The sequence below is a fragment of the Mirounga leonina genome, unplaced genomic scaffold (genome assembly GCF_011800145.1).
Source record: "Mirounga leonina isolate KUSES-001 unplaced genomic scaffold, KU_Mleo_1.0 Mir_197, whole genome shotgun sequence".
Taxonomy (NCBI): Eukaryota; Metazoa; Chordata; class Mammalia; order Carnivora; family Phocidae; genus Mirounga; species Mirounga leonina.
The window spans coordinates 6,773,257-6,797,849 of record NW_023270494.1 but is presented as its reverse complement, the minus strand read 5'-3'; the positions used below and the strand labels follow the sequence as shown (position 1 = coordinate 6,797,849).

General features: G+C 55.6%; 2 protein-coding genes across 5 annotated transcripts in view; both read left to right on the top strand.

Moving 5' to 3' along the window:
• Positions 1-3,280: 3,280 nt before the first annotated feature.
• Positions 3,281-8,466, top strand: RPL38 (ribosomal protein L38). Of its 4 annotated transcripts, none has more exons than XM_035026123.1 (5): positions 3,281-3,346; positions 3,561-3,599; positions 3,762-3,822; positions 7,186-7,308; positions 8,392-8,466. In XM_035026123.1, the coding sequence occupies exons 2-5, from the start codon at positions 3,597-3,599 to the stop codon at positions 8,415-8,417; spliced, it is 213 nt and encodes a 70-aa protein (XP_034882014.1). In that variant the 5' UTR covers positions 3,281-3,346; positions 3,561-3,596; the 3' UTR covers positions 8,418-8,466. The 4 variants fall into 4 exon arrangements, with proteins under 4 accessions (XP_034882014.1, XP_034882015.1, XP_034882017.1 ...); XM_035026124.1 differs by having other exon boundaries at positions 3,316-3,406; XM_035026126.1 differs by lacking the exon at positions 3,281-3,346 and adding an exon at positions 3,363-3,381.
• Positions 8,467-13,592: 5,126 nt separating this feature from the next.
• TTYH2 (tweety family member 2) overlaps positions 13,593-24,593 on the top strand; it is a 36,795-nt gene continuing 25,794 nt past the window's right edge. The window contains exons 1-2 of the mRNA XM_035026122.1: positions 13,593-13,774; positions 21,581-21,753. Of these exons, the coding sequence (XP_034882013.1) occupies positions 13,646-13,774; positions 21,581-21,753 (302 nt within the window). The 5' untranslated portion in view covers positions 13,593-13,645. The remainder of the gene's footprint in view (positions 13,775-21,580; positions 21,754-24,593) is intronic.

Here is a 24,593-nt window from a genome sequence, read left to right as displayed (position 1 = left end):
TCTGGCCACTGTTGGGTACTACACCCAGGGCAGGTAGCTGTTTCCAGGCCTCCTGGAGCAAGTCCGGATAGCAGGCAGGGCCTTTAGCTTTTTCATTTATCCCATGGAGGCTTCACAGCAGCCCCATGAGGAAAGACAGAGGTAGTGTAACCCCACACACATCGCGTTAGAAGCAAGTAAGTGAAGGAGGCAAGACTGGAACCAACCAGGGGCCATTGTGCCCTGATGCCTACAGTGGGCAAGCCCAGGGTGCCAGGCAAACCCACAGAGCAGCTTGGGGTGCCACTCCTCTACCCCTGCCCCCCATTCTCATGCAGGCCATGAGCTCCCCCACCAGAGCCCCCACGAGGACCACCGTGGAGCTTGCTCACCATCTTACCCCTTGGTACCACCCTGGGTTCTCTGGATGTGTGTTGGATGGAACACCAAACCCTACCAGCCTTTCACTGCTGACATGCTGACTTCCGCTCCAAGTGGGTCTGGCTTACCAATTTCTTGCAGGTCTGAAAAGACCAGGAGCCCAAGGTGTGCTTCTGGAACGGGACGATGTCTGGCTCTCCAAGGGTGCAGGTGAGACTGGAATGAGACCACCAGAGGGCTTGACCCTCCCCCCTTCCATGCCCCCTCCAACCTCTTCTCCCCACCCCCACCCCCAGACCCTGCTTGCCACGATGGTCTATTCCCAGAAACCATGCTATGCTGGACCATGGAAGCCTGGCTCTCGAGTCTGGGGGCCTTCATCTCCTACTGGATCCACTCCGGGCCCCTTTTAGAGTTTACTGTGTTGTGTGGGTATCAGCACCATCTGGGAAGCTTCTGTCAAGTGCAGCATCCGGCCTCCCCTCAGAGATGCAGGCTTCGGCCACACCACCATATCTGGGGCTCATCTGCCCATGAAGCACAGCGGACGTCCCTCTAGGTTCCTTGCTTCACCTTTCAGGGGCTGCCATTTATTTTACTATTTGTGCCCCTTGAGGAGTTGGAGAGAGTTTTTCGTACTGGAGCAAATTTGCCTTCATGTTTTGTTACTACACATCTATGTTCTCTTATTATACAACTCAAGAGGGTGAACATCTGTCTCTCTGGGATCGGTGCCAAAAGGGAAGTGCAGCCCCTCCCCTGTCCCCTGTCCCTGTCCTGTAGGTTCTGTAGTGGGGAGAAGCACCAGGCATTCACTCAACAAATATTTTGTGGACCTACTGTGTGCTTTGTCCTAATTAATTCCTCCATCCCTCCATCCCTTCCTTCATCCAACCTTCCTTCTCTCCATCCCTTCATCCATCCATCCATCCACCCGTCATTTAGTGAGTGATCTCAGGTGTGGCGTCCAGTTTGAGAACCCTATAATGTCAGCAGGGAGTACCTACGATAGATAGATAGATAGATAGATAGATAGATAGATAGATAGATAGATAGAGATACACTGAATTTCGGGAGTTATCAAAAGAATGTTGAGCCCCGTTCTTGTCTTCAAAGAAAAGCTGGCACAAATGTCTGAAAAGTTTCACACTGTCACACAGTTTATCACCGGGAGGTGTGTGTGGGAACTGTTGCACCAGTGAGAGGGGTCAGAGGTGAAGGGTCCTGTGCCAGGGGGAGATGGAAGCTGGGCGGGACCTAGTATCAGAGGGGACAACACGGGCGGGCACCTGCAGCCAGGAAGTGTCAGTCGGTTGGGCTGAAGGGGTGGATGCTTGTGGCTGAGCAGTGGGGACCAAAGACCAGAAAGTCATCAGCCTGGGATGGAGGAGGGCTGGCAACGTCAGGCTGAGGAACTTGGGGATGTTTTTCTCAGGTCAGAGCTGAGGCTCCCATGAGTCCCAGACCGGACCCCGACCTTCAGACTCCTACCAATTAACATTTCCTACTGTTAATACCCAGATCCAGCTGTAGTTAGCACACACAGTTTGGCTTCTTTTAAAAGGTTCCCTACACAGTTGGAGCTCTTTGGGATCTCCCTGGGGCAAGGACTGTGGGTTTATCCCTCCCTGAATCCCCAGTACTCCCAGGAAGATACTCAAGCTGGGCTCCTCTAAGGGAAGGAAGGGAGGGACGGGAGGAAGGATGGATGGGGGGAGTGAGTTCAAAGTAAAGTTCACAGTGAAGCACTCTATCTCTTCAGGTGGGCTGTTCTGTAATAATAAACACACGGCAATTACATTCTGTTGTGCAGTTATTAAATCTGGGGGAAACAAATATAATAAAATGTAGACATTTGTAGAGCGGTTGAAAATAGAATAAAAGTGGAAGATAAAAATAAAATCGATAACCTCAGGTTTCCCGGAGCCTGCCTGAAAAGAGGCTGTGTGAGAGTAAATGCCTGCGGAGGAAGCAACGTCAGGCGCGGGATGGAGCTGGGAGGAACCAAAAGGGCAAAGGAATCGCTGCCTCCCCAGGGCTGCCAGCCCGCCTGTGGTGCAGTCTCCTAAAGCACTGGCCAGGAGCCTGCGCTTCGGATCTGCCCCGCCCTCGTGGGTTCAAGTCCTGGCTTCCCCTCTTCCCTGCAAGTACACGCCTTCATTCTCCCCCACAAGTAAAACTGGGGTAACAACAAGAACCCCCTCTCCCCGGTGCGCCTAAAGATCAGAGGTCCCAGGGGAAAAGTGCTTAGCACAGGGGATGCCCCATACAAGTGATCCATAAATGTCAGGTAGCGTAAGTACTAATTTACCCATATGTGCACCAGTTCTTAAAGGAATTGGGAGAGGCAAGTGGAAAAGCTCCATTAAGTGGAAAAGAGGGCCTTGCTCGTGACAGATTAGATGTCCGCGGAAAAGGTGACCAGAAGGAAATGTGAGAAACCCCTACAAAGAGGTTCTAAAGTGTACATAGGAGGATCCCTTTATTTATTTATTTATTATTTATTTATTTATTAAAGATTTTATTTATTTGACATAGAGCGACATAGCGAGAGAGGGAAGACAAGCAGGGGGAGTGGGAGAGGGAGAACCCGGCTCTCCGCTGAGCAAAGGGCCCGATGGGGGACTCGATCCCAGGACCCTGGGATCATGACCTGAGCTGAAGGCAGATGCTTAACCACTGAGCCACCCAGGCGCCCTAAGTATTCAGTCTTTAAACTGGGTCTGAGATAAAGCCTAGCAAAGCCAAGGGTTGGGGGCGGAGAAGGAAAAGAGAGTGGAGGGAGGAGGAAGGCTGCCTATTTTATTCCTGATCGACACTATTAATCCAGGCCAGGAAGGGGCAGCGGTGCCGCAATGGGAAGGACGAACGCCTATGTTATTCTTGACCCTTTGCAGACACCGTACCCAGTTTCCTTCGGGGGAGGGTTTAACTGCCCGGAAACGGAAGTCTCGCTCTTTTCCCTCCTCCTTTCTTGCCGCTTGCTGTGAGTGTTTCGGGCGCTAAACGGGGCCCTGAGGGGTAATCCGGGGTAATCCACGGTTGGGTGAGGTCTGGGGACCCTGGGTGCGGACCGAGGGTGCGGGAGAGGAGGATGGAGTGCGACGGAGTGGGCATTGCGGGGGGAGGGTGGGGAGGAGAAGCGGGCGTCATCGCCAGTCCCCGCGCCCCGCTGACGCCAACATCGGTCTGCTCCGCAGGTGCCGCCCTCGCGCTCCCCTGCGCCCCCCGTAGCCATGGTGAGTATGACCCCTGCTGGGCCCCCCCCGGGGGGCGGGGGCAGGAGCGCCTTTGCAGGAGTCCCGGGTCCCCGCTCCCCGTGAGGGGCTGGTGGCGGTGGTCAAGTCTTGGTCAGAGTAAGTGTGTCGGCGCAGCTCATGAACCTGTTCTTTGTGTTGCAGCCTCGCAAAATCGAGGAAATCAAGGACTTTCTGCTCACGGCCAGGCGAAAGGACGCCAAATGTAAGTGGTCGCTCTGAACGTGCAAGAGTGAGAAGAGGGTCGTGCGCGCGTGGAGCGGTCCCCTGCCCTGGCCCCTACCCTGGATCCTGCCCTGATCCCGCCCTAGACCTTCCCCTGGATCCTCCCTAGACCTTCCCCTGATCCCTCCCTAGACCTTCCCCTGGACGGTAGGCTGGACGGTCCCCTGGAGTGTTGGTCCCTGGGGTGTCAGACCGAGGGAGGCTGTTGAAGTGGATGCCTGGCTGCCCGGGAGCAGGGATTCTATCCTGTTTCCCAGAAGGAAGACTTCGTTGGGCAGTGTGTTCCCTTTGGCTAATTGTGAGCATTTTAAAAACCATCCTTAGTTCAGAAGAGGTGTGTGTCCCGAGCAGAGTCCTTACCAGGTGGAAGTCTGGAAATGCGGGTCTCAGAACCCTGACCTTGGTGCCCCGTGTCGGGTTCTGGGCCCACTGCTGCCCGAGTCCAGGCCCCGCACAGTGGGCTGCAGGAAGTAGTCTGACTTTCCATGTGTAGGAGTTAGTTTCCCGCGGCCATAAATAAGGAAAAGGGAACGATGCATCAGAAGGCTACAACAGCAAGCTTTCGATGGGTGAAGTACTAGCCCCTGGTGCACCCCGTGTGGGAGGGAGTCCTGCTGGTACCCCTTTGTTAGAGTTGAGGGAGGTGTGGGGGCTTGTGCTTCCTACATGGTAGATACGGGGGGGGTAGCCCAGAGTCCTCATTTTTCTGCCTCATCAAATACTGCTTAAAGCTTCCTTTCTCCTCCGAAACGTGTTCTCGAGAGAACATCAGATCGTTTGTGAAAGTAAGCCGTGTTCTGCTGACGGATTGAGGTGGCCAAGGCTCTAAGGCTCTGTCAGTGGAAGGATGACAAGGTGGTGGGAGCTCTGGGAGAGTTTTAGTGGGTTCACAGGGGAAGGGAGGGTCCTGTTTGTCTGGGACTGTTTGAAATGGTGGCCATCTGTGGGAATGGGGGAGTGTCTGCTCTGTCCGGTGCTTCTGGGGACTGTTGGTACACTGTCGTGCTGTAAGGAGAGGTTATTGTGATCATCATCGTTCAGGCCAGGGACTTTGAGTCACTGTCTGGTTCAAATCCTAGCGCTGTGAGGAAGTAGCCGTCCTCAACAAATTAAACACAACACTACCTTTTCCCTCCGTTGAAGGGGGATTGGTAATAACATCTGTCCCATGGGATTGGTGCAGGGCTCCTTAGTACCATGAAGAAATGGCACCCCGTCCCTCAGGTTCGTTTGCATTGGAATTCGGGAGCCTGATGTTAGACCATGTGGTCCCCTGGACACAGAGTGTTCAGTGTTTGTTGAGTAAACTTTTAAAAAATATTTTTAATTAGAAATATGCATAACAGAACCTCATTTTTTTTTTTTAAGATTTTATTTATTTATTTGACAGAGAGAGACATAGCGAGAGCAGGAACACAAGCAGGGGGAGTGGGAGAGGGAGAGGCAGGCTTCCCGCCGAGCAGGGAGCCCGATGCGGGGCTCGATCCCAGGACCCTGGGATCATGACCCGAGCCGAAGGCAGACGCTTAACGACTGAGCCACCCAGGCACCCCAGAACCTCATTTTTAAGTGTACAGTTTGCTGGCACTGGGGACCCTCCCACAGCATTTTCTGAACTCGTGATCCTGTAAAACTAAAACTACCCAAGAAACACTAACCCACCATTCTCCCTCCAATCCCTGGCTTCCACCATTCTGCTTACTTTATTGATCTGACTGCTCTAGAAACCTGTAAATGAAATCAGCAGTGTTTGTCCCTGTGGGACTGGCTTGCTTCATTTAGCACAGTGTCTTCTGGGTTCATCCATGCAGTAGCATTTGTCCGAATTTCCTTTTAAGGCTGAATAATCCGTCGTGTGGATCTGCCACAGTTTGTTCATCCAGCAGTAGGCACTGAGTGGTATCTCCTTTTTGGCTATTTCAAATCCTGTTGCCCTGAACACCAGTGTGCAGATATCTCTCGTTTCTGCTCTCAGTTCTTTGGGTTTATGCCCTTAGGTGGAAGGACTGCACAGGATGACAGCGTTGAATAAACCACTTTTTAAGAGCTTTTAGGATTGTCCCACGTAATTTATAGGCACACGGCAGCTGCTAGGCAATGCAGCATGCTCAGCTTTAAGAGGAATGTTAAGATAGCAAAATAGGTTGGTTTGAACGAAGACCCAGTTTGCTGGATTTATTAAAACATAAGCTGGGATGCCTGGGTGGCTCAGTTGGTTAAGCGGCTGCCTTCGGCTCAGGTCATGATCCCGGGGTCCTGGGATCGAGTCCCACTTCAGGCTCCCTGCTCAGCAGGGAGCCTGCTTCTCCCTCTCTCTCCCTCTGCTTGTGCTCTCTGTCAAATAAATAAAATCTTCAAATAAAAAAAAAAAACAACATAAGCTAAGGCAGCCATTGCCTTGGGCAGGCTCAAGTGCTGCGTCCCGTGATGTGCCTCCTTTCCTTAGAGTTAGTGGCAGAGAGGGAGCTGGGGGTTGTAAGTCCAAGTGAATCTCGGCGCCGCTTCTGTGGGGCTGAGTGCCTTTGTGTCCAGCCGTCTGGTCAGGGGCTCTGGCTGAGCTGCTAGAGCCCCTGTGTGGCCACCTGACTCGGGATGGGCACTTCAGTGTGTTTATAATGAATTCTTGGGAGTGTCTGACCTGTTTTTAAAGTTAGAATGAGGAGTTTTGATGGATGCATAAAATGTCCTCCATGGAAATGCATGATGCTTGTCTCACCGCCAACAAAACTTCAGACCTTGCACTGCTGAGCTTGAGTCACACTTGGGGCTCTGTTGTCTGAGCTGTGGTCCTGAGATAGAATTGGACAGTTGGAAAGACCCCGGAAAATGGGTTTCATAAATTTAAGGAAAAGCTTTAGCACATAACTCTGGGGCGGGTGGCTGGCAGACCCTGAAGAAGGTAGTTACCATTGCCCCGGGGAGGCAGAGAACTGATTCCCAGAAGTAGAGAGGTGGAACGTTCTTGATCCTAGCAGATAATCCATCTCCTTATTTGATGAGCTACTTTTATCCCTTTAAAAAATAAGATGCTTACAGAATGTTCTCACATGTGTTCCATGTATCAGATAATCTGTTTTTATGTGTAAACCAGTTTAGATGAATAAGCCCTAGGCTCTGACATATTAATATAAGAGAAATGTTGGTTTCTGACACTTTTAATATTGAAGTCCTAGAGGGCTTCTGGTTTTCTCTTTCTGCAGAGGAGACGGACAGGGAGGCGAGCATAGCCCTGACCATGGTTGCAGCCAAAAGTGCCACTTTTCTACATAAATATAAAGCAGGTGAACTGCGTGACATCTCTTCTGTGATACAACTTAACTCCTAATTCTGGTCTCTTTGGTAGCCGTCAAGATCAAGAAAAATAAGGATAATGTGAAGTTTAAAGTGCGGTGCAGCAGATACCTTTACACCTTGGTCATCACGGACAAGGAGAAGGCAGAGAAACTGAAGCAGTCCCTGCCCCCAGGTGAGCGAGCCTGGGGTCCTGGGGGGCAGGGACTGAAATGTGGAAGGCAGCTGTGTTGCCATCTTTCTTGAGTTGTCCCCAGGTTTAGGAAAGTCCATTTTGTGGCTTGTCGAAGTATCTGCTCTTGCTGTTGGTGGCGCAAGGAATGAATAGTTGATCCTCAGAGTTCCATCCTGTTCCAGAAATAGTTTCCCTGGCCAGAGAACAGTTCGTTTCGCTCCCATCCGTGCTTTTCTAACACAGAATAGTAACAGCGAACATTTAACTCTGTGGGTAACTCTTCCTTCTCCCCGCAACCCTACAAGGTGGGTGCTGGTACCCATCCCCATTTTTGCAGGTCAGAAAACTAAATAGGCCATGAGCATAGGTGAGACTTACGGCTCATCCTGGCGAGAGGGGGGACCAAAAGCTGAGCAGGGGCAGAGATGGCCCGGAGTGCAGTGGTCTCAAAGGCTGCCCCTTCATACTGGAAAGTTCACCAGTGCAGCTTGACATAAGAACTTCTTGAGACCTCTTCACGAAGGCTGAGAGAGGGAATGCTTTCTGATTTTGGTTTTGTTTTGTTTTGGTTTTGTTTTTTAATTATCAAACACTAAATTTTTTTAAATTTTTTTTTTTTTAATATTTATTTTAAGAGCATGCGTGGGGGGGTGGGGGGGTGGGCAGAGGGAGAGTCCTAAGCAGACTCCGCTGAGCTCGAGGCCCCATGTGGGATTCAGTTTCACAACCCTGAGATCACAACCTGAGCAGAAACCCAAGAGTTGACTGTACCACCCAGGCGCCCCTAACACTGACTTAATTTTTTTTAATTTTTATTTCTTTAGATTTAGAGCGAGGGCATGCAAGAGGGGCAGAGGGAGAGAGAGAATCTTAAGTAGGTTCCACGCTCAGTACAGAGCCTGTCATGGGGCTCGATCTCACAACCCTGATTAACTTAATATCTTAAGCAAAACCACCATGATATGCTTAATTTCTTAGTTTGTTAAGCCTCTTTAGCTTAAGTACAAGATCCAGACAAGCAAGAGTAACTCTAAATAAAAATGTATGTTCTGGGTGACTCACTTGTATCCTCTTTTCCTCTAGGTTTGGCAGTGAAGGAGCTGAAGTGAACCTGGCCCACTGATGTGAACTGTATTAAAGTTTTAAAAATTCTTAAAATGTCCTTTGTCTTTGAGGGCGGGAAGGGAAATACTACTTGGTCGTGGCTTCTGGTGGGAACAGGATGGGGGTCCTGGTTGCTACTTACTTGCATCCCTGATCTTCGGCTGTGATCTCAAAGGACAAAACCATCCTTTTTTTAGCCTAAGTTTGAAAATAAATAGATGGGAACACACAGAAGAGGCAGATATTTGTGGAAGTAAGCCAGTATGCCCTCATGGGATTTAGAAGTCATTTAGGTAAAGTGAGCTTCCTGATAATGAAAATGGTAGTTACAAGGTGGGGTTGATTAGCTTCTAGGAAATAGCAACAGACTGAGCCATCCCATCCTCCGAACAGAGCACTGCTTTCAGATCCACCATGGGGAAATATTCTTAATGCAGGAGTAGACAAGAGGCTTTTTATTCAGACTAAGACACTTTGTTTCCTAAGTGCTGCTCAAGGTAAAGTGGAGCTTCAGAACATGTAGGGTGTGATGAGATTATTGCTAAGAGCAGGTGAGTGTTAGCCCAGCAAACTAGGCCAAGCTCTCCAGGGAAGAGGGAACAGGAAATAAGATCCTGGGACTGAGAGACCAGTCTTTAAATCCAGTTGAAGGTTAGGGGGAGAAACCAGGGTTCCTGGCCGGAGATCTGACCCTAGGCCTCAAGACAGTGGGGTGGACATTGAGTTCACGGGTGGGGGTTTGTGACTGTGGCCCACTGCTCAAAAGGGCCCAAATTCCAGCATGAGTGCAGCAGCTCAGGTCCCAGCCAGCCCCGACTCCTTGGGGGTTAAATCCAGGTTCTACCCCTTGCCAGCTAGCATGGTCTTGAGAAATTACCTCACTGTTGAGCACCATGCACTGGTACCAGCCCCAGGGAAGAACGGCAAACCTCTGCCTATTGAGTCACCCTGGGAAAATCAGGCAGGGATGGGACAGTGCTTACAGAGAAAAGACTGTGAGATCAGCTCTAATGGCAGGTGATGGCCAGCAGGTGTCACCCTGTGAGGCGGCAGGGCAATCAGCCTCATAGGATCCCCTCCCCTCCCCTCCCTCCTGAGGACAGGCAATGGGGTTGGGCAAGTGTCCTATGATGCAGAGAAAGCTGCCTCCATGACATGACAGGTATGAATTATGTTGGGCTCCTGTGTGCAAGGCCAGTTCTTAAGAGGCTGAGTGGGGTCCTCCAGACTGCCTTTCCCGACATGGCCTGAGTTTACATATGGTTACAGCACATAACCCATAACTGTATTGATGCTTCAGTGGTTTGTCGTAAGGGTGAATGAGCTGAGAGTAAAGGTTTGGTCGCTTTTCTGGCACTTGGCAATTTTGAGGTGAATGGGGGTCATGTCAGGACGGACCACGAGGTGGCGACATACTACAAGTGAGCGGTCTCCAGTGTGGGTCTAGAAATGCTTCACTTGATAAAATCCGCTCCCCAGGAGCCTACTGCCTGGATTCATTTAGTTGCATTTTTTCCTATAGAAATTCTAAGGCTGTAAGGGAGTTTGAATCCAGTCATGAGAGGCATGGGTTTCCTCCAGGAGGGGTCCACGGGCTCTCAGTGACCAAGCCAGGATGGAGCACCTTCAGGGGCTTCCAGTCTTCCCCATTCTCTGGGTGTTCAAGATTCCCAGGAAGAGGGAGGGCTTGCCACTTGGGCTCCCTTTGTCCCAGCACATTGTGCAGAGACAGGCCCCAGCTCCTAGGAGACAGACCCTGCGGGCCTTTGTCTGGCCTCTGTGCCTGGAGAAGGTACCCTTTTCCGCCACGGTTCTCAGCACCGGCTTGTGCCTTGGAGCGTTTGGGGCGCTTGTTCAAAATTCGCCATGGTGGCCAAGGCTGATGGCAGAGATTCTGATTAAGTTGGTTGGAGGCCTAGGTATGTGTTAAGCCCTAAGGTGGCCAGGGTCAACCACTGCTTTGCTGAGGTCCACTTGTCAGCTTGGGTGAGTCCATTCCTGCTGCACACCGGCTGAGTGGTGAGGCGTGGGCCACAGTTGCTGGTTTGGAATGGGCAGTTGGGCTGTTCTCACTTCAACTCCCAATAAGAGTCCCCAGGCAGTCTCCTGTTCCTGTTCTGCGGCTTTGCTCCGTGGGCTCCACTGCCTAGCTCAGCAGGCCTCTGGGGAAGAAGCTAGAAGGATCACTGTCTAGCTGGGTGCAGACCGGCAGAGCAGGTTTGGGTGTTCGTTGCTGCACCCAGATGGCTGCCACGCTGGCCCTGAGGGTGAGCTTTGGTGTTTGTCTTCAAGCCTGTCTGCTGGCCTGCCCCCTGCCCCACCCCCCCCTCTCTGGGGCTGGCAGGACTCCCCGGTAACAGGTTCAGGGTCGGTCCCCAGGGTGAGACACGCCCCTTCCCCGGAGGCAGACCCTCCCGCTTGGGATCTCTGGTATCTTGCCCTCCCTTCTCCCGTGGAGCACTTGCAATCACTGTTGTGACTCTAATCTTCTAGAGGAATGCCAAATCCCCAAACCTCCGGCGTTCGGGAGGCAGGATCAGCAGCTGGAGCCTTCTGTGCTGTCGATGGGGAGGGGAGACCGTGCATGTGGCACCCAGCAGGGCCTGTCACGGAGGTGCCAGGCTGCATCCTCATGCCAGTTGTCAGAGCCCGCCTACCGAGGGCCCCAGGACATTGCTTCAAAGGTACATTTTTCGCAGCAGGCAGCAGGGCCCGCCTCAAAGACCAAAATCCTTACCAGGCCCTGTGTGAAATGGCCCTTGCCTATTTCCTACCCCCCCCCACCTTTTTTTAAAATAAAGGTATTTATTTTAAAGTAAGGCTGATTGAGGGGCCCCTGGATGGCTCAGTCCGTTAAGCATTTGACTCTTGGTTTCAGCTCAGGTCATGATCACAGGGTTGTGAGATCGAGCCCCACGTTGGGGGGGGGGTGTCCGTGCTCAGCAGGGAGTCTGCTAGAGTCTCTCTCTCTCCCTCTCCCTCCTCCCCTCCCCCCTTCTCTCTCTTTCTAAAATAAATTTTGTTAAAAAAATTTTTATTTATTTGACAGAGAGACAGCCGGAGAGGGACCGCAAGCAGGGGGAGAGGGAGACGAGCAGGGAGCCCGATGCGGGGCTCGATCCCAGGACCCTGGGATCATGACCTGAGCCGAAGACAGACGCTTAACGACTGAGCCACCCAGGCGCCCCTAAAATAAAATCTTTTAAAAAAATATAAAATAAGGCTTATTGAGGCAAAACTTACAGTGAAATTCACCCTTCTTGATGTACAATTCTCTGAATTTTGACAAACATTTATACTTGTATAAATACCACTGCAACCAATGTTTCATCACCTGGAAAAGTTACCTCTTACACCGCCCCTTCCGGGGGCCAGTCAGCCTCTGCTCTCCATCCCTGCAGTCTAACAGTCTCTCCTTGCCACCCTCCCCGCCCCGTGCTGTACCTATTTGATTCTCTTCTGCACCCTTAACACCCCCACCCGGATCGCGGTCCCCAATCTCATCATATACTGTCCCTCTGCTCAGAACCCTCGCCCAGGACACCCCGAGTAGCTCGCCCCCAACCCCACCAACACCAGACTCTTGAAAGCACTGAACAGGGTTTGCAACTCCTCACTGGGGTAAAAGCTTCCTCCCCTCCCCTAGTAAACTCTAGACCCCATGCAGACAGGAACGCGGGTGTTTTATTGGTCACTGTATTCCCTAGAAGGGAGAAGGTGCGCTGTCAAAGTTTGTTGAATTAATGAAAACCCCTACGAGAAAAGAAGCAGTCTCTGGCCTTCTGCACCCCTCTCAGTGCCTCAGCTTTGGGCATGCGCAGATGAGATGGCCCCAGTCAGCCCAGGGAACTGGGACTCCCTCTCCAGGCCCCTGGACCTCTGATAGCGGTCATAGTAGGGACGTCTGTGGTCCACCCCCCTCTGGCAACCACGCTTTCAGGGCACTGCTCCCAGCTCCCCAAGTCAGAAACTCAGGAGTTTCTCCGGAGTCCCCTTTCTCACCCATGTCTCTTCCCCACCTCATGACCACCCCCAGACTGTGTCCAATTCCAGCCAGATCCATCAGGACCCCTAACTCCTCCACTCTCACTTAAACCTCAGGCGGTCCTTTACCTTGACCTTGTCCTTGTCTCAAGCCTCACCACTACTTGCCAGCCCCGACCTGTCCTCCCATCACATCATGCTGTTTGCAGTTCCCAAAACCAGGCTTTTATGCCTGGGGCTTCTGTGAGTGCTCAGCATACTCAGGGCCAGGTGTCCACAAGGCTTTATCAGATCAACGACTGCACCTGAACGCATCCTGGTCCACTGACCCTGCTCTGCTTTTGCTTTTCTCCAAAGCCCCTTCGAAGACAACAGTTTGCATCCTTCTGTGTGTGCTGCTATTACCAGCTGCCCCCACCAAGCGCCATGCCCCTGCTCTGTTCAGTGCCTGGCACATAGTAGGTGTTCAGTAAATGTGTGCTGTGGACGGTCTTGTGTCTCCCAGAGAGGTCCAGCCTTTCCCGGCGCTCCCAGGGCTCTCCTACCCACCCCTCTGGTCAGTTCGAGGGTCCCTTCCTCCAGGAGGCCTGCCCCGTGCCGCCTGCCAGGCAGAATCAAACTGCTTTTCTCAGTCCCCAGGGCTTCCAAAGCAGCATCCGTTAGTTGTTTGCGCAGATAGGCTGGGCGCTCGCGGGACAGAACCGCGTCTTACTGCTCTGAGTACACGTGGTTTACACAGTGGGTGCTCAATAAATGAGAGTGAATTTAGAACTAGGGACCCAGGGGCAGACTGTTGCTCCCTGCCGTCCCCAAACTGTGAACTGACTACCCCCTGGCAGCCCTAGGAATGGCCGTGTCGCCTCTGGCGCCAGGACTGCCCTGCTCACAGCACCCATTGACTGACAATCTACATCCTGATTTGATAACAACTAACGAGAAGCCCGGGGACCTAGAGACGGCTGTGAAGAAACAGGGGCGTTTGGGGGCAGTTTTCACTTCTTCCATCTCCTTCGCCCGCGGGGCCAAGACAGAATCCCGAGCAGGAAAAGCCTGCGGGTTCCCCAGCACGCCCCGCTGCAGCCCGAGGGCGCGCCCAGGGCCGGTGGTCCAGCCCGGGAGGGGCGGGGCGGGGCGGGGCGGGGCCTGCGCCGGGGCGGGGCGGGGCGGGGCGCGCGTCCCGGGCCGGGTGGCGGCGGCGGCAGCAGCGGCGGCCGCAGCAGGCAGCAGGCGGGCGCGCTCGGGCCGAGCCATGCCGGCCGCGCGCGTGGAGTACGTCGCGCCCTGGTGGGTGGCGTGGCTGCACAGCGTCCCGCACCTGGGCTTGCGCCTGCAGCCGGTGAACAGCACATTCAACCCCCGCGATGAGAGTTACCGGGAGGTGAGTCCGCGCCGCCCGGACCCGGGCCACGGCCGGCGCCCCAAGTCCCCGCACCACGCAGTCCCCCTCCCGGCCCGCCCGCCGCGGTCCGCACGCCTCCCCGGCCCGCCTCCCCCCCTTGCCCCGCAGCCTCGTCACCCCTCTCCCTTTCTCCCCCGGGACTCTTGGCTACGGCGCTCCCGTCTGGGAACCTCGTGGGCCGGGAAAGCTGGAAAGATGGGAGTTCTGCCAGCGCTGGGGAACGGGGGGGAGGGGCGCGGAGGCTGCGTGCGGGGCGTGGGGGCCCGAGCGCCGGAGGAGGGGGGGCTTTTGTGCCCGTACCCGGGTAATTCCCTCGCGCGAGCTGTGGGGATGCCAAGGGCGCCTCGGGCTTTTCTTCCGTCTGCGGTTCCAAGACGGGCGCTCTCTTTCCGGGTGTGTGTGGCCTGGGAGAAGTTTGAGCAGAAACTGACTCGTCCCCAGAGTTCGACTCCGCAGCCCCCCTCCTCCCCAGCCCCTGCTTGCAGGTTGGGAGCCGCTGGGCACCTCTGCCTGGGCCCCTCCTGGACCGCTGCAGGGCCGGGGGAGGCGGCTGCGTGGGGGCGGGGGTGACTTCCCTCCCGTGCGCCCAAAGCCCACAGCCACATATGGAGGTCTGGGGGAAGGGACGTGTCCGCGGCCAGCCCCATCTCACAGCAGCTTCAGCCTCCTGCTGCGTACATACACTCCAAGGCCCTGGATTTCTGGGGTCTTGGCTTCTTGGCCGGCCACTCCCCTCATCCTTGCACTTCTGCCCTTTCCTCGCTCCGCTGGCCCTTCCCTCTGCGGGTTCTGTACTCCCCCTGGGGGAGGGGCTCCCCAGACCTCCCCACCGAGGCAGAACTAAAGGTTCTCCCAGCCTTCTGAGGTCTGGCCAAGCCTGCTCCAGCCCCTGTGGCCCCGCTGAGTCAGTTCACTGTTGGGTCAAAGATTCAGGCTGAAAAGCCCAGGACGGGGTCCATTTGTTGAGAGTTCTGCGCCAATGTTGGGACTTTGACCCCTGGTGGCCTCTGCCTGCAGAGTGTCAGGTTCTCTGGCCTGAGCCTGATCTGCCCGTGTGGGGCAGGTCAGGGCAGAGCAGGGCCTCGGCTGAGTCTCGGGAGGCTGAGGGGGAGGCTGAGCTGGGAGTCAGCTGTTTGCCTTCTCTGACCAGCCCTTGCTCCTGCAGGGCCCGAGGGATCCTGATCTGGCAGGGTGTGCAGTGCACCGGGGACAGGGAGTCTAATAATAGCCCCTAGTGTCCCTGTCGCCCTCAGGCTCCAGGCACAAGGTGCCTGCCCTTCCAGAAAGGGGAGAGAATCAGGACCCCTTCCTGCTGTCTGCGAGGCAGTTGGGTGGGTTAGCCCAGCTCCCTCCTAATCTGTGTCTGCCCCTCCCTCTCCCAGAGCTCTGCCGGTGGAAGTCAGCGTTCCCGGAGAATGCGGCCGCCTGGGGATAGCTCCAGGGAATCTTCCGCTCCCAATGAATGCATGAAAAGAGGCGGATATGATTTCTGAGACAGCTGTGTCGGTGTGTGTGTGTGCGCGCGCGCGCGCGCGCGTGCACGTGCCCGTGTTTGTTGGTGTGTCCCTAACCCTGCGCCCCAGATCTTGGGGGCGGGGGAGGGGGAAGATCTCCAGCTGTAATTTTCTTCTTTCCACGAGAGGAAATCTAAACTGGCTGGGTCAGGAAGACCTCCAGATGGGCGAGAGGATGGTGGTAGGGCACTCCCCCACCCCGGTGGCCCCAGAGACAGCGCCTGTCCCGCCAGCAGCTGTGGCTGGGGGGGCCTGAACCTCCCCCACCCACTCAGTCCCCTGGAGAGGTGGCAGCTGAGCCAGAGGGACCCACTCACAGTCCCTGCCCCTCTTCTCTCGGGGTGTAGCCCCTGGCACACTGTGCGGGGCATCAAATGACTCCAGAAGGCATCCCCTTCCCGTGGGCCACCGCTCCTGGGCAGCCCGACCATGGCTCTGGGTGTTAGTTAAGGTGGCTCCTGTTTGGGTGAGTGCCCCTGTTGTCTGACCATGGGTCTCTCCTGGAAGCTCCCTTCCTCCCAGCTGGCAGGCCAGTTAACACCATGGATGGGGCACCTTCTGCTGTCAGTCATCTGAGTACTTAGCAAACTTGATTGAGGCCAAATGCTGTGCCAGACGAGGGGTCACGTGATAACCAAGGCTGCCAGGGCCTCGGCTCCAGGCTACAGCAGCTGAGTAGGTGGGGCTGGGGCTCTGTCCTCCAGCTGTCTTGGGTTGGAATCCCTGCTTTATCACTTACTGTGTGTCATGGCAGGTGTCCGTACCTCTCTGAGCCCCACTTCCCTCATCTGCAAGTATTAAACGGGACATTCCACGCAATGTGCTTGGTACCTAGAGGGTCCCAGAGCTTTTGCAGTAGGACCAGTGATACAAACTATTAGACGGGCTTGCCTTTGGGTTCAGTAATGTGTCCAAAGACAGTACTCCTCGGGCCATAGAGAGGGAAGAGATTTGCTTCTACAGACCCTGATCAGAGAACTAACTCATGCCCAAAGTGTCCAAATGAACGGTAACGGCTTGTGGGGCAGTGTGTGTGTTCATGCACCAAAGATTCAGTGGGGATGGAAAGAGGCAGGTGCAGGCCCCGAGGAAAATTCAGGAGGGACGAGCTGTGCAGGGATCTGGAAGAAAAAGGGGGTCTTAAAGAGTGGAAATGACAGACGAGCAGCTTGCCTGGTGACCTGGAATATCCTGAGGAAGTTCAGCTCCCAGAACGTTCCTGAGGAAGCGGGGGTTCCCACTCACTTTCTGGACTCTTGGGGAGCATTAGAGGGCCACCAATGGTTGACCCTTTCACCACCAGCACCCCTCCCCTGCCAGTGGACTTGACCCTGCACCCCAGCTCCAGGCTGTGAGTGTGCAGAGGGGAAGCAGCCCAGACCTCTCAGCCCGAGTCTCTCACCTTTGATGGGTGATGGGTAGAGATGGAGACACCCCCCACCCCCATCAAGGAGAGAAGGAAAAGACCCGATAAGTTAAGGGGTCTAGAGCATGTGGCCAGTGACTGGCACGTCATAAATTGCTGCAAGCACTGCTTGGGGAGGAGCCCCCAGCTGGCCAGATGTCCACTGGGTGGAGTTGGGGACACAGAAAGGACCCCTGGCCTTGCATCCAGCTGTGACTCTTTCCCAGAACAAGCCACCGGAGTTCCCTCCTCTAGCTTTGGGCACCACCCGGCTCCCCGCCATTGCAGGGAGGCCAGGCGCTGATGAACGAATGTGCTGGAAATGTCTTAGTAAGCTCCAAAACGCCGTGCAGATGTTAGCAGCTGCCTCCGTCCAAGTGCAGGAACCACACGGTGCTTCCTGTTCCACGGGTCCTTCCCCGGCTTCCATAGACCAGCCATTCTTTTGGGACACGCGTGACGAGATAGACGAGATGCTTTTAACTTTTTACATTCAGACGTGTATTTTCACCTGTTAACTCTGGGTGGTTCAGCTCCTGGGCTCCCCAGAGAGTCCGAGTGTGTGTCCTCAGGCCAGGGGAGGGGACAGGATGGGGCCACAGCCCCAGAACCACAGGGCTCCCCCCACCCCGTTCCTTGGGGGCAGGTCTCAGGAGGAAAGGCCAGGCTGGGAGCCCAGCCGAGGAGCCCAAGTTGGATGAGGAAGCCCCATTCATGCAGCCTGCACACTGAGTCATGGTCATCGGACAATCACGCTGCGCCCCCCTCCCCTACTGGGGGGCCGTGGCGGGGCTTAACCCTTCCCTCCCAAGTCGCTCCAGCTCCCCTCCCTGGGTCCTCACCCCGAGGCTGGCCCACTCTCTAGCTATCTCCTCCGGCTGCTGCCCCCTCCCACGCCTAGTGCAGAAGCCCCTCGTGGTCAGCTTCCCCAGCGTGCAAATCAGTCATTCCCACCCCAGCTTGGGTCCCAGTTCCTTGCTCTGGGTTTCTCCTTACAAAGTGGCAAACCAGAACTAATTGAAGTCACTGTGCTGAGGACAGAGGCTGGAGCCCGAGCCCTGATGTGGAGCTGTGGGCACGGTGGTGGCTCGGTGTTGGGCAGGGCGGGGAGGGGGTGGCTGACGTGGGCAACTACTTTCCAGGCTCTGTCCGAGCAGGGGACTTGTGAGCAGAGCTCCCAGCTCCCTCTGGAAGGGAGGTTGGCTCTCCCCCACCCCCACCTGCCACGCACATGGGGACTTGCAGTGTTAATTAGGGACAGGAAAATAATTGCCTATTAGAGGTTGGCAGGTGACATGGGGGGGCGGTTCTGCTGGTTGGGTTACTGCTCCCTCCTCCCTCCAGCACCTCCTTCCTCCTCCCCTCCGCTCCCCAACTTCCTCCTTTCTTTCCCTGCCCCGCTCCCCCCTGCCAGGCCTGCCCCATCCTTGTCACCCAGCACCCCAGGGCAGAGACACCCCCACCCCCATCAAGGAGAGAAGGAAAGGACCCGATAAGTTAGCCCCCTGCTAACCAAAGGGCCCCTGCATTTGGGTTTCCCAGGCCTGGCCTCTCTCAGGCGGGACGTGCACCTCCTTGAGGCCCGCTGCCCAGCTGGGGAGGCCCTGCCCTCGGGACTGGGCTCACAGGGGGCTGAGGGGGCTCTGAGAGTGTGAAGTAGGAGAGTCACGACACAGACGGAGGGCGGTGGCTGGCCGTGGTTTGGGGGGACTGACATGGCACCAACCCACGTCTAGACCCCTCTTGGTGGTCCTTCCTTGCCAGGTGGGGACACGTGGTAGAGTCGCGGCTTTTCCTGTTTGGGGAAGGCCTGGGACTGTCCAGACCAGCTGAAAGTCAAGGGTAGCTGGGAAGAGGTCTGGATGTGAACCACTCTAGTGTATACAAAAGGTCTGTTTGGCTTTTTGTTGCTTTTTTTTTCCATTAGGAACAACTTACAGGGAAGTGCACTTTTTTTTTTTTAAGATTTTATTTATTCGAGAGAGAGAGAACGAGTGGGATGGAGGGGCAGAGGGAGAGGGAGAAGCAGACTCCCTCCTGAGCAGGGAGCCAGATGCGGGGCTCAGTCCCAGGACCCTGAGATCATGACCAGAGCCGAAGGCAGACGTTTAACCGACTGAGCCACCCAGGTGCCCCAGAAGGTGCACAGTTTTTGCTTTTGTTTTTTAAAGATTTTATTTATTTATTTGACAGAGACACAGCGAGAGAGGGAACAGAAGCAGAGGGAGTGGGAGAGGGAGAAGCAGGCTCCCAGCTGAGCAGGGAACCCGGTGCGGGGCTCAGTCCCAGGACCCTGAGATCATGACCAGAGCCGAAGGCAGACGTTTAACCGACTGAGCCACCCAGGTGCCCCCAGAAGGTGCACGGTTTTAAGTGTGCACCTGAATACGTGCATGAGAGAGGCCATCCTGACAGAGTATTCCTGACCCCCCAGGAGCCCCTCACACTCCTCCCCAGTCTGTCCCCTTGCAGAGGTGTTTCCTGTGCCCACCTGTCACTCACTGTAGGTGCACTTCTCTGACGGCACATGTCTGCCCTTTGGCGTGGCTTTCTTCCCGTGGCTGCGTGGTATTCCAGCTTCTGACCACAGCGCGTTGTATGTATCTGTTCTGTTGTTGGTGGTCACTTGTCTTGTCTCTGCTTTGGGGCTGTTACCAGTGTATTGAGCTGCTGGGGACATTCATGTGCGTATCCTGGGGGGGGTGGGACATGGGCCTCCTTTCTGTAAGGTAAATGAGCAGGCATGGCTTTGCTGGCCCGTGGGGTAGGTGCGTCATGCAGTGGTTGGCAGATTGGTCAGGAGAACCCAGGGTTTTAGCAGAGGGGCCTTGAGGGTGGCCAGGACACAGCATGGCATGTCAGCCCCCTCCTCAGTCAGAGGAGGCCCTGGAGAGTAGGGCTCCGCTAAGGGAGTCTTTGAAGAAAAGCTTAAACTGCTGGAAAAGGTTTGAGAAAGTCTGTGGACACTCGTCAGCGCCCCTCAGACTTGTGGGATACCGATCTCCTGTGATCATCTCTAGACGTCCTTCTGATTCGCTAGGGCCCAGGACGAGGCTTGAGACCCTGCATTTCTAACAAGGGTCTGCATTCTAAGAGATGTCCATATTGTGCCGGGTCAGTGAACTTCACTTTGAGTAGCGAGCCCCTAACACCCGTGCTCCTTGGCCTGGGGCTCCAGGGCCCTCCGGTGAGAGGGCGTGGGCTGAGGGCGGGAAGGTAGCGGCCCCTTTCCACCTTCTGAGCAGGGTGGGGTGCCTAGTGGTCCAGGCCAAGAGCCCCAGCCCGGCCAGGCCATGAGGCCACCGGGGACACTTCAGCTGGGCTGATGTGTTCGGGTCACTAGGGCATCCATGCTGCTGGTGGGGGGAGGCGAGTGGGGAGGCGAGCTCCTACAGTACCTGTGACGTGTTTGTCCCAGGCGGTGGCGAAACCACACCATGGCACCTCCACCATCCCCACTCCCAAATGAGCCATCTCCTGACCTCTTCTGGTCTATCCCCACCAATTTGGCCATTTGTCCATGAGGCTCAGAAGCCTGCAGGTCCGGGCGACCAGAGGAGCAGGTTGAATCAGGGGTCCAAAGGCTAACTCGAGCCCTCGCAGACCTGGCGAGACAGGGTGGACCCAGCAGGTTCCTCACCACTGTGAGGCTCCCCACCCCCACCTCCCCTTCCCCCGAAAATGGCCCTAGCCTGAGGACTGCAGAGCCCCCCAGCCTCTGTTTTTCAGGGTTGTCTCCTCTGTGTGTGCGTGGTCCGACGCGATCTGGTCTCTCCCTTAGACCGAGAGGTCCCGGCATCTACCCAACTCTGCTGGTTGCCGCCACCAGCACAAGGGTTCCCTGAAACCGGCTGCCCCCAACAGCCCAGACTAGAGTGCTGGGGGCTCTGGACCGGGAACTACCAGGGGGACATGTGGGGAGCAGGGTGAGGTTGGCTGTCAGCTCAGGAGCCTGACTGACGGCCAGGTCCAGCCCTGGCTGGCAGCCACCAATCCTGGTGCCATCTGGTGTCCATCTGGCTGAATCGAGAGACTGGAGGGCAAGGAGGGGGTTGCCTCTGGGCCTCCGAACAGACAGCAGCTCACTTTGCAGGACCCCAAGGTGCTCGGCCGACCTGAGATGGCACCTCCTGCCCCCTTCAGAATTTGAGGCTGGGGACGGCTCTCCCTTTCTGGCTGCAGTGAAAGGGACCCCACGGTGCATGTTCTGACTCCCCCTCCCCCACTCCTGCCCCTCCAGCACAGAGCTGGCTTCTTGTGTCTCTAGAGGGACCCCGGCATCTAGAACAAGGCTCGGAGGAAGCGGGTGCACCAGGCATCCCTTCCTGGCCCTGTCCCAGGTTCCTCTCAGCTTCCAAAACATCCTGCCCAAAGCCGGTGTCCTCCAGGAGGCCACGGCCCTCGGATCCTCGTGGATGTCCCTCCCCTTGTCTGTCCCCCAGCCATGCGGCTCATCACCCACAGCCCCCACTGCCGGCTGGCGGTTCCTGCCTCGTTTCTTGAATGGCTCAGAGTAGCTCATCAGGCAGGGCCTGGTCCATAACTTCACGCAGGCGTGTAAGCCACCAGCTGGGGCCCAGCCTGGAGCTGCTCCTTCTCCCTCACCTCTGCTGCCCACACTGCATCCACTATTCTCCTGCCCCTGCCCGCCCTGCCCGCGTCGAAGTGCCTTCTGCGCGCCTTCTGAGCGCCGGGCACTGTGCGTGCAGGGCCGCGGCCTCAACCGCGGGAGGAGGGAGGAGGGAGGAAGGCAGAGGAGGGATGGAGGCCCCCCACAGCCCCAGTGGGAGCTCAGGGCCCCAGGACAGGGTGCTTCTCGAACCCTGCCATGGGACCAAGTGCCGACACCGGGCCTCCCCTCTTCAGTCACTGCTGTTCCTGGGGCTGGTGGCCGCCGTCTGCCTAGGCCTGAACCTCATCGTCCTCGCGGCTTACGTGGTCTGCATGTGCTGCTGCCGGCAGGACGAGGCCGTGCAGACCAAGCGGCGTGCCTCCTGCTGTGTCACCTGGACGGCGGTGGTGGCCGGGCTCGTCTGCTGGTGAGTGTCCCTCTGCACTGGGCTCAGGGGGCGGCTCCGGGGGTTCTCCGGCGCCCACAGAGGGGGAAGTCAGCTTGTGTGGGCCTGGCCATCTGGGTCTTCCTGGTGGTTAGCCCCTGGGCCATGACACCCCTTCCTCTCCCTCTGCCACCAGCACCCCCCACCGAACCCCAAGTGGTTCCTCTGCTGTGTGGCTACATTCTCCTGACCGAGCTCCGGGTACCGTCGTGGCAGAGGCTTTCCCAGGGCAAAAAGTGTCCCTTTCCTTGCCCAGCAACAGGGGTCAGATGCACGGGGTGTGACGGGGGGCTCCCCAGTGCCTCTGCCCCGGTGCAGTCCTGTTCAGCCTGGTGGGGGCATGCCTGGCAGCCCCGGACAGCATTCCTGGACAGAGGGGGCGTCTTCTGTTTGCATCGTGGGGCCTTCCCAGCTGCTTTGCGAGGTCAGAGGAAATTTGACTGCAGCCTATATCAATTCCATTCTTCTCAAGAGATCCATAGCTCTTAGTGCCATCCGCTGGGTCTTCTGTGCTTTGGATGGTGAATGAGGGTTCCCACCCCCATGCAAGAGCCCACATTGCCCGGGCAGTGTCCACACGCTTGCTGGCTCTGTTTTGGGGAGGTGGTTGTATTGTTCTTGTTCTCATGTCTACGGAGGTTTTTCCAAAAGCCTTGGATCCAGCCTGAGATGCTCCTGGGGGTGGTCACTGTCAAAGGGTAGAGACCCTCCTTGCTAAGTGTCCCATTGCATCCAAGATCCCACAGCGGGACTTGGCCCTCTGTCTGGGCAGCAGGATGAGAGGCAGGCGGGGCACAGCGGTGCTGGGAGTGAGGACGCCTGGGCTGTTAGCCTCACTTTGCTCCGGTGGTGTCTTCTCTGTTACAGCATGCTCCCATCCTGTCCTGCCTGCAGCTTCAGGGTCACTTAAGCCAAGATAGGAAGGAGCCAGAAGCAGGGTCTCTGTGATGCCAAAGCGCTGAGCACTAGGGCTGCAGGGGGTGGGGGTGGGGGGTCATGCCACCGGGTCCTAAATCATAAACAGAAAGGAGAGAGTTCTAGCCCAAGTCAGGAGCTCAAAGACGAGTCTGACTCCCAGCAGAGAGGACCTCCCACGAAGTAGCTGGAAAAACAGCCTCCTGCTGGGGGTGGGCAGGGAGAGACGGGAGACAGCGAAGAAACCAGCAGTGCTTTCTACACAGCAGGCCCTCTCTGCGTGAACTCAGATTTCTTCAAAAAATGCTGAAAATGACAGAAGAATACTTGGGAACAGTAAGAATGACTTTGGAGGGTCAGTTCCAGTAAGTGATAATTACCGGCCGTTTCAGGAAAACTCAAAACAGAAGGAACACATGTGGCATGATTCATTCTCCAAAATTCTGCAGGCTATTTGTGCCAGGCAAGCGAGAGCCCGCGGTAAGAAGCACAGGCACTGATTCTGCCTTCTTGTGGCTCTTGGAGAGTTGGAGAATCACATATTTGTTTGATTTGAGTAATTACAAACTAAGGAGTAAGTTTGGAGGAAAGGAACAAGCATAAAGTCGATGGCCTACTGGAGTCGGGCATTTCTGGGTGACGGGCGATTTCTGGTCTTGGAAGACCAGGTGCCCTCCTGGGCCAGCTCCGATAAATCCAGACTAGGGGAAGGCAGAAAATGAGAATACCTCCAGTCTCAAAAACAGGGCAAGGGTTGGAAAGGCTTTGGCTTGATGCTGAATCCTCAGAAAACACTAGATCATAACACAGAGAACTAGAGGAGAAGGTTATAAACACAAGGAGCAAACAAGAGGTATTTTTCAGAGCATAATAAAAATTTTAAAAAAATAATAAAGTCACTAAATAGAAGATCATAGAACTGCAGTGCATCTCACGTACGAGCATCTCAGCTGGACATGAGGTCCCCATGGGTACTGTGGAGAAACACCAAATGGACAGTGGTGCACTTAAGCGGATTCAAAGCCAGTTGAACATTCTGGTTGAATGCACAGAATACATAGTGGGACACCAGAGAGTAGCCAGTGCGTGCGCGTGTCTGTGTTATACACAAGAAGCATAGAAGATCCTTGTTTTAAAATAAATGCACATGCTCAGAGCACAAGGCTACAGTGGCGTGGGGGCGGGGGGGGGTGCTTACCTACCCTGATAGCAGGCACTCTGGGTGACTCTGTCCTGCGCTCCATGAACCACTTCCCGAGAAACACTGAGCTCGGGGCCCAAGCTCACTGTGGGAGAAGATTTCTCTAAAATCTCCCGGGGGTTCCATCCTAGATCCTTCCTCCTGAACAAAAAAAGAAAACATGTAAGTGTGTGCACGTGTGCATTCATCTCTCCCACCCCCCCCCTCCCAAAGTTAGTGTTCTGGGTGAAGAGTCAGGAGGCTGCTTAGTGAACCTCCAGATGCATGTCCCCCCCGCCCCCCGGCCCCAGTGGCGCGCGTCAGATGAAATACAGCGGATGATGTAGGCGAGATTCGAGATGATTTGTCCAGGCTGGAATGTTGGACGAAAACCAACTCGATGCAGTTTCACAGGGATAGATTTAAAAGTTCTGCTTTTGCTTAAAACAAAACAAAAATGAGCGCAGCGCTACAGGAAAGAGGATAGGCTGGGCTTGGCAGCAGTTCCTGTGAGGAAACCCAGGGGTGTTGTAGACCACGGGGTCAGCAGGGCGGAGAGGGGCTGCCAGGGCTTAGCCCCCAGTGCTCGGAGTTTGATGGACACCTGGCCGTGGGGGCCTCACCCGGAGTGACAGTGACCGGTTGGAGGAGGGTTTGAACCTGGTGGACAGCGATGACGGGGACCGGGGTCTGAAAGGCACACAGGAGAGCAGGAGGGAAGGGGGAC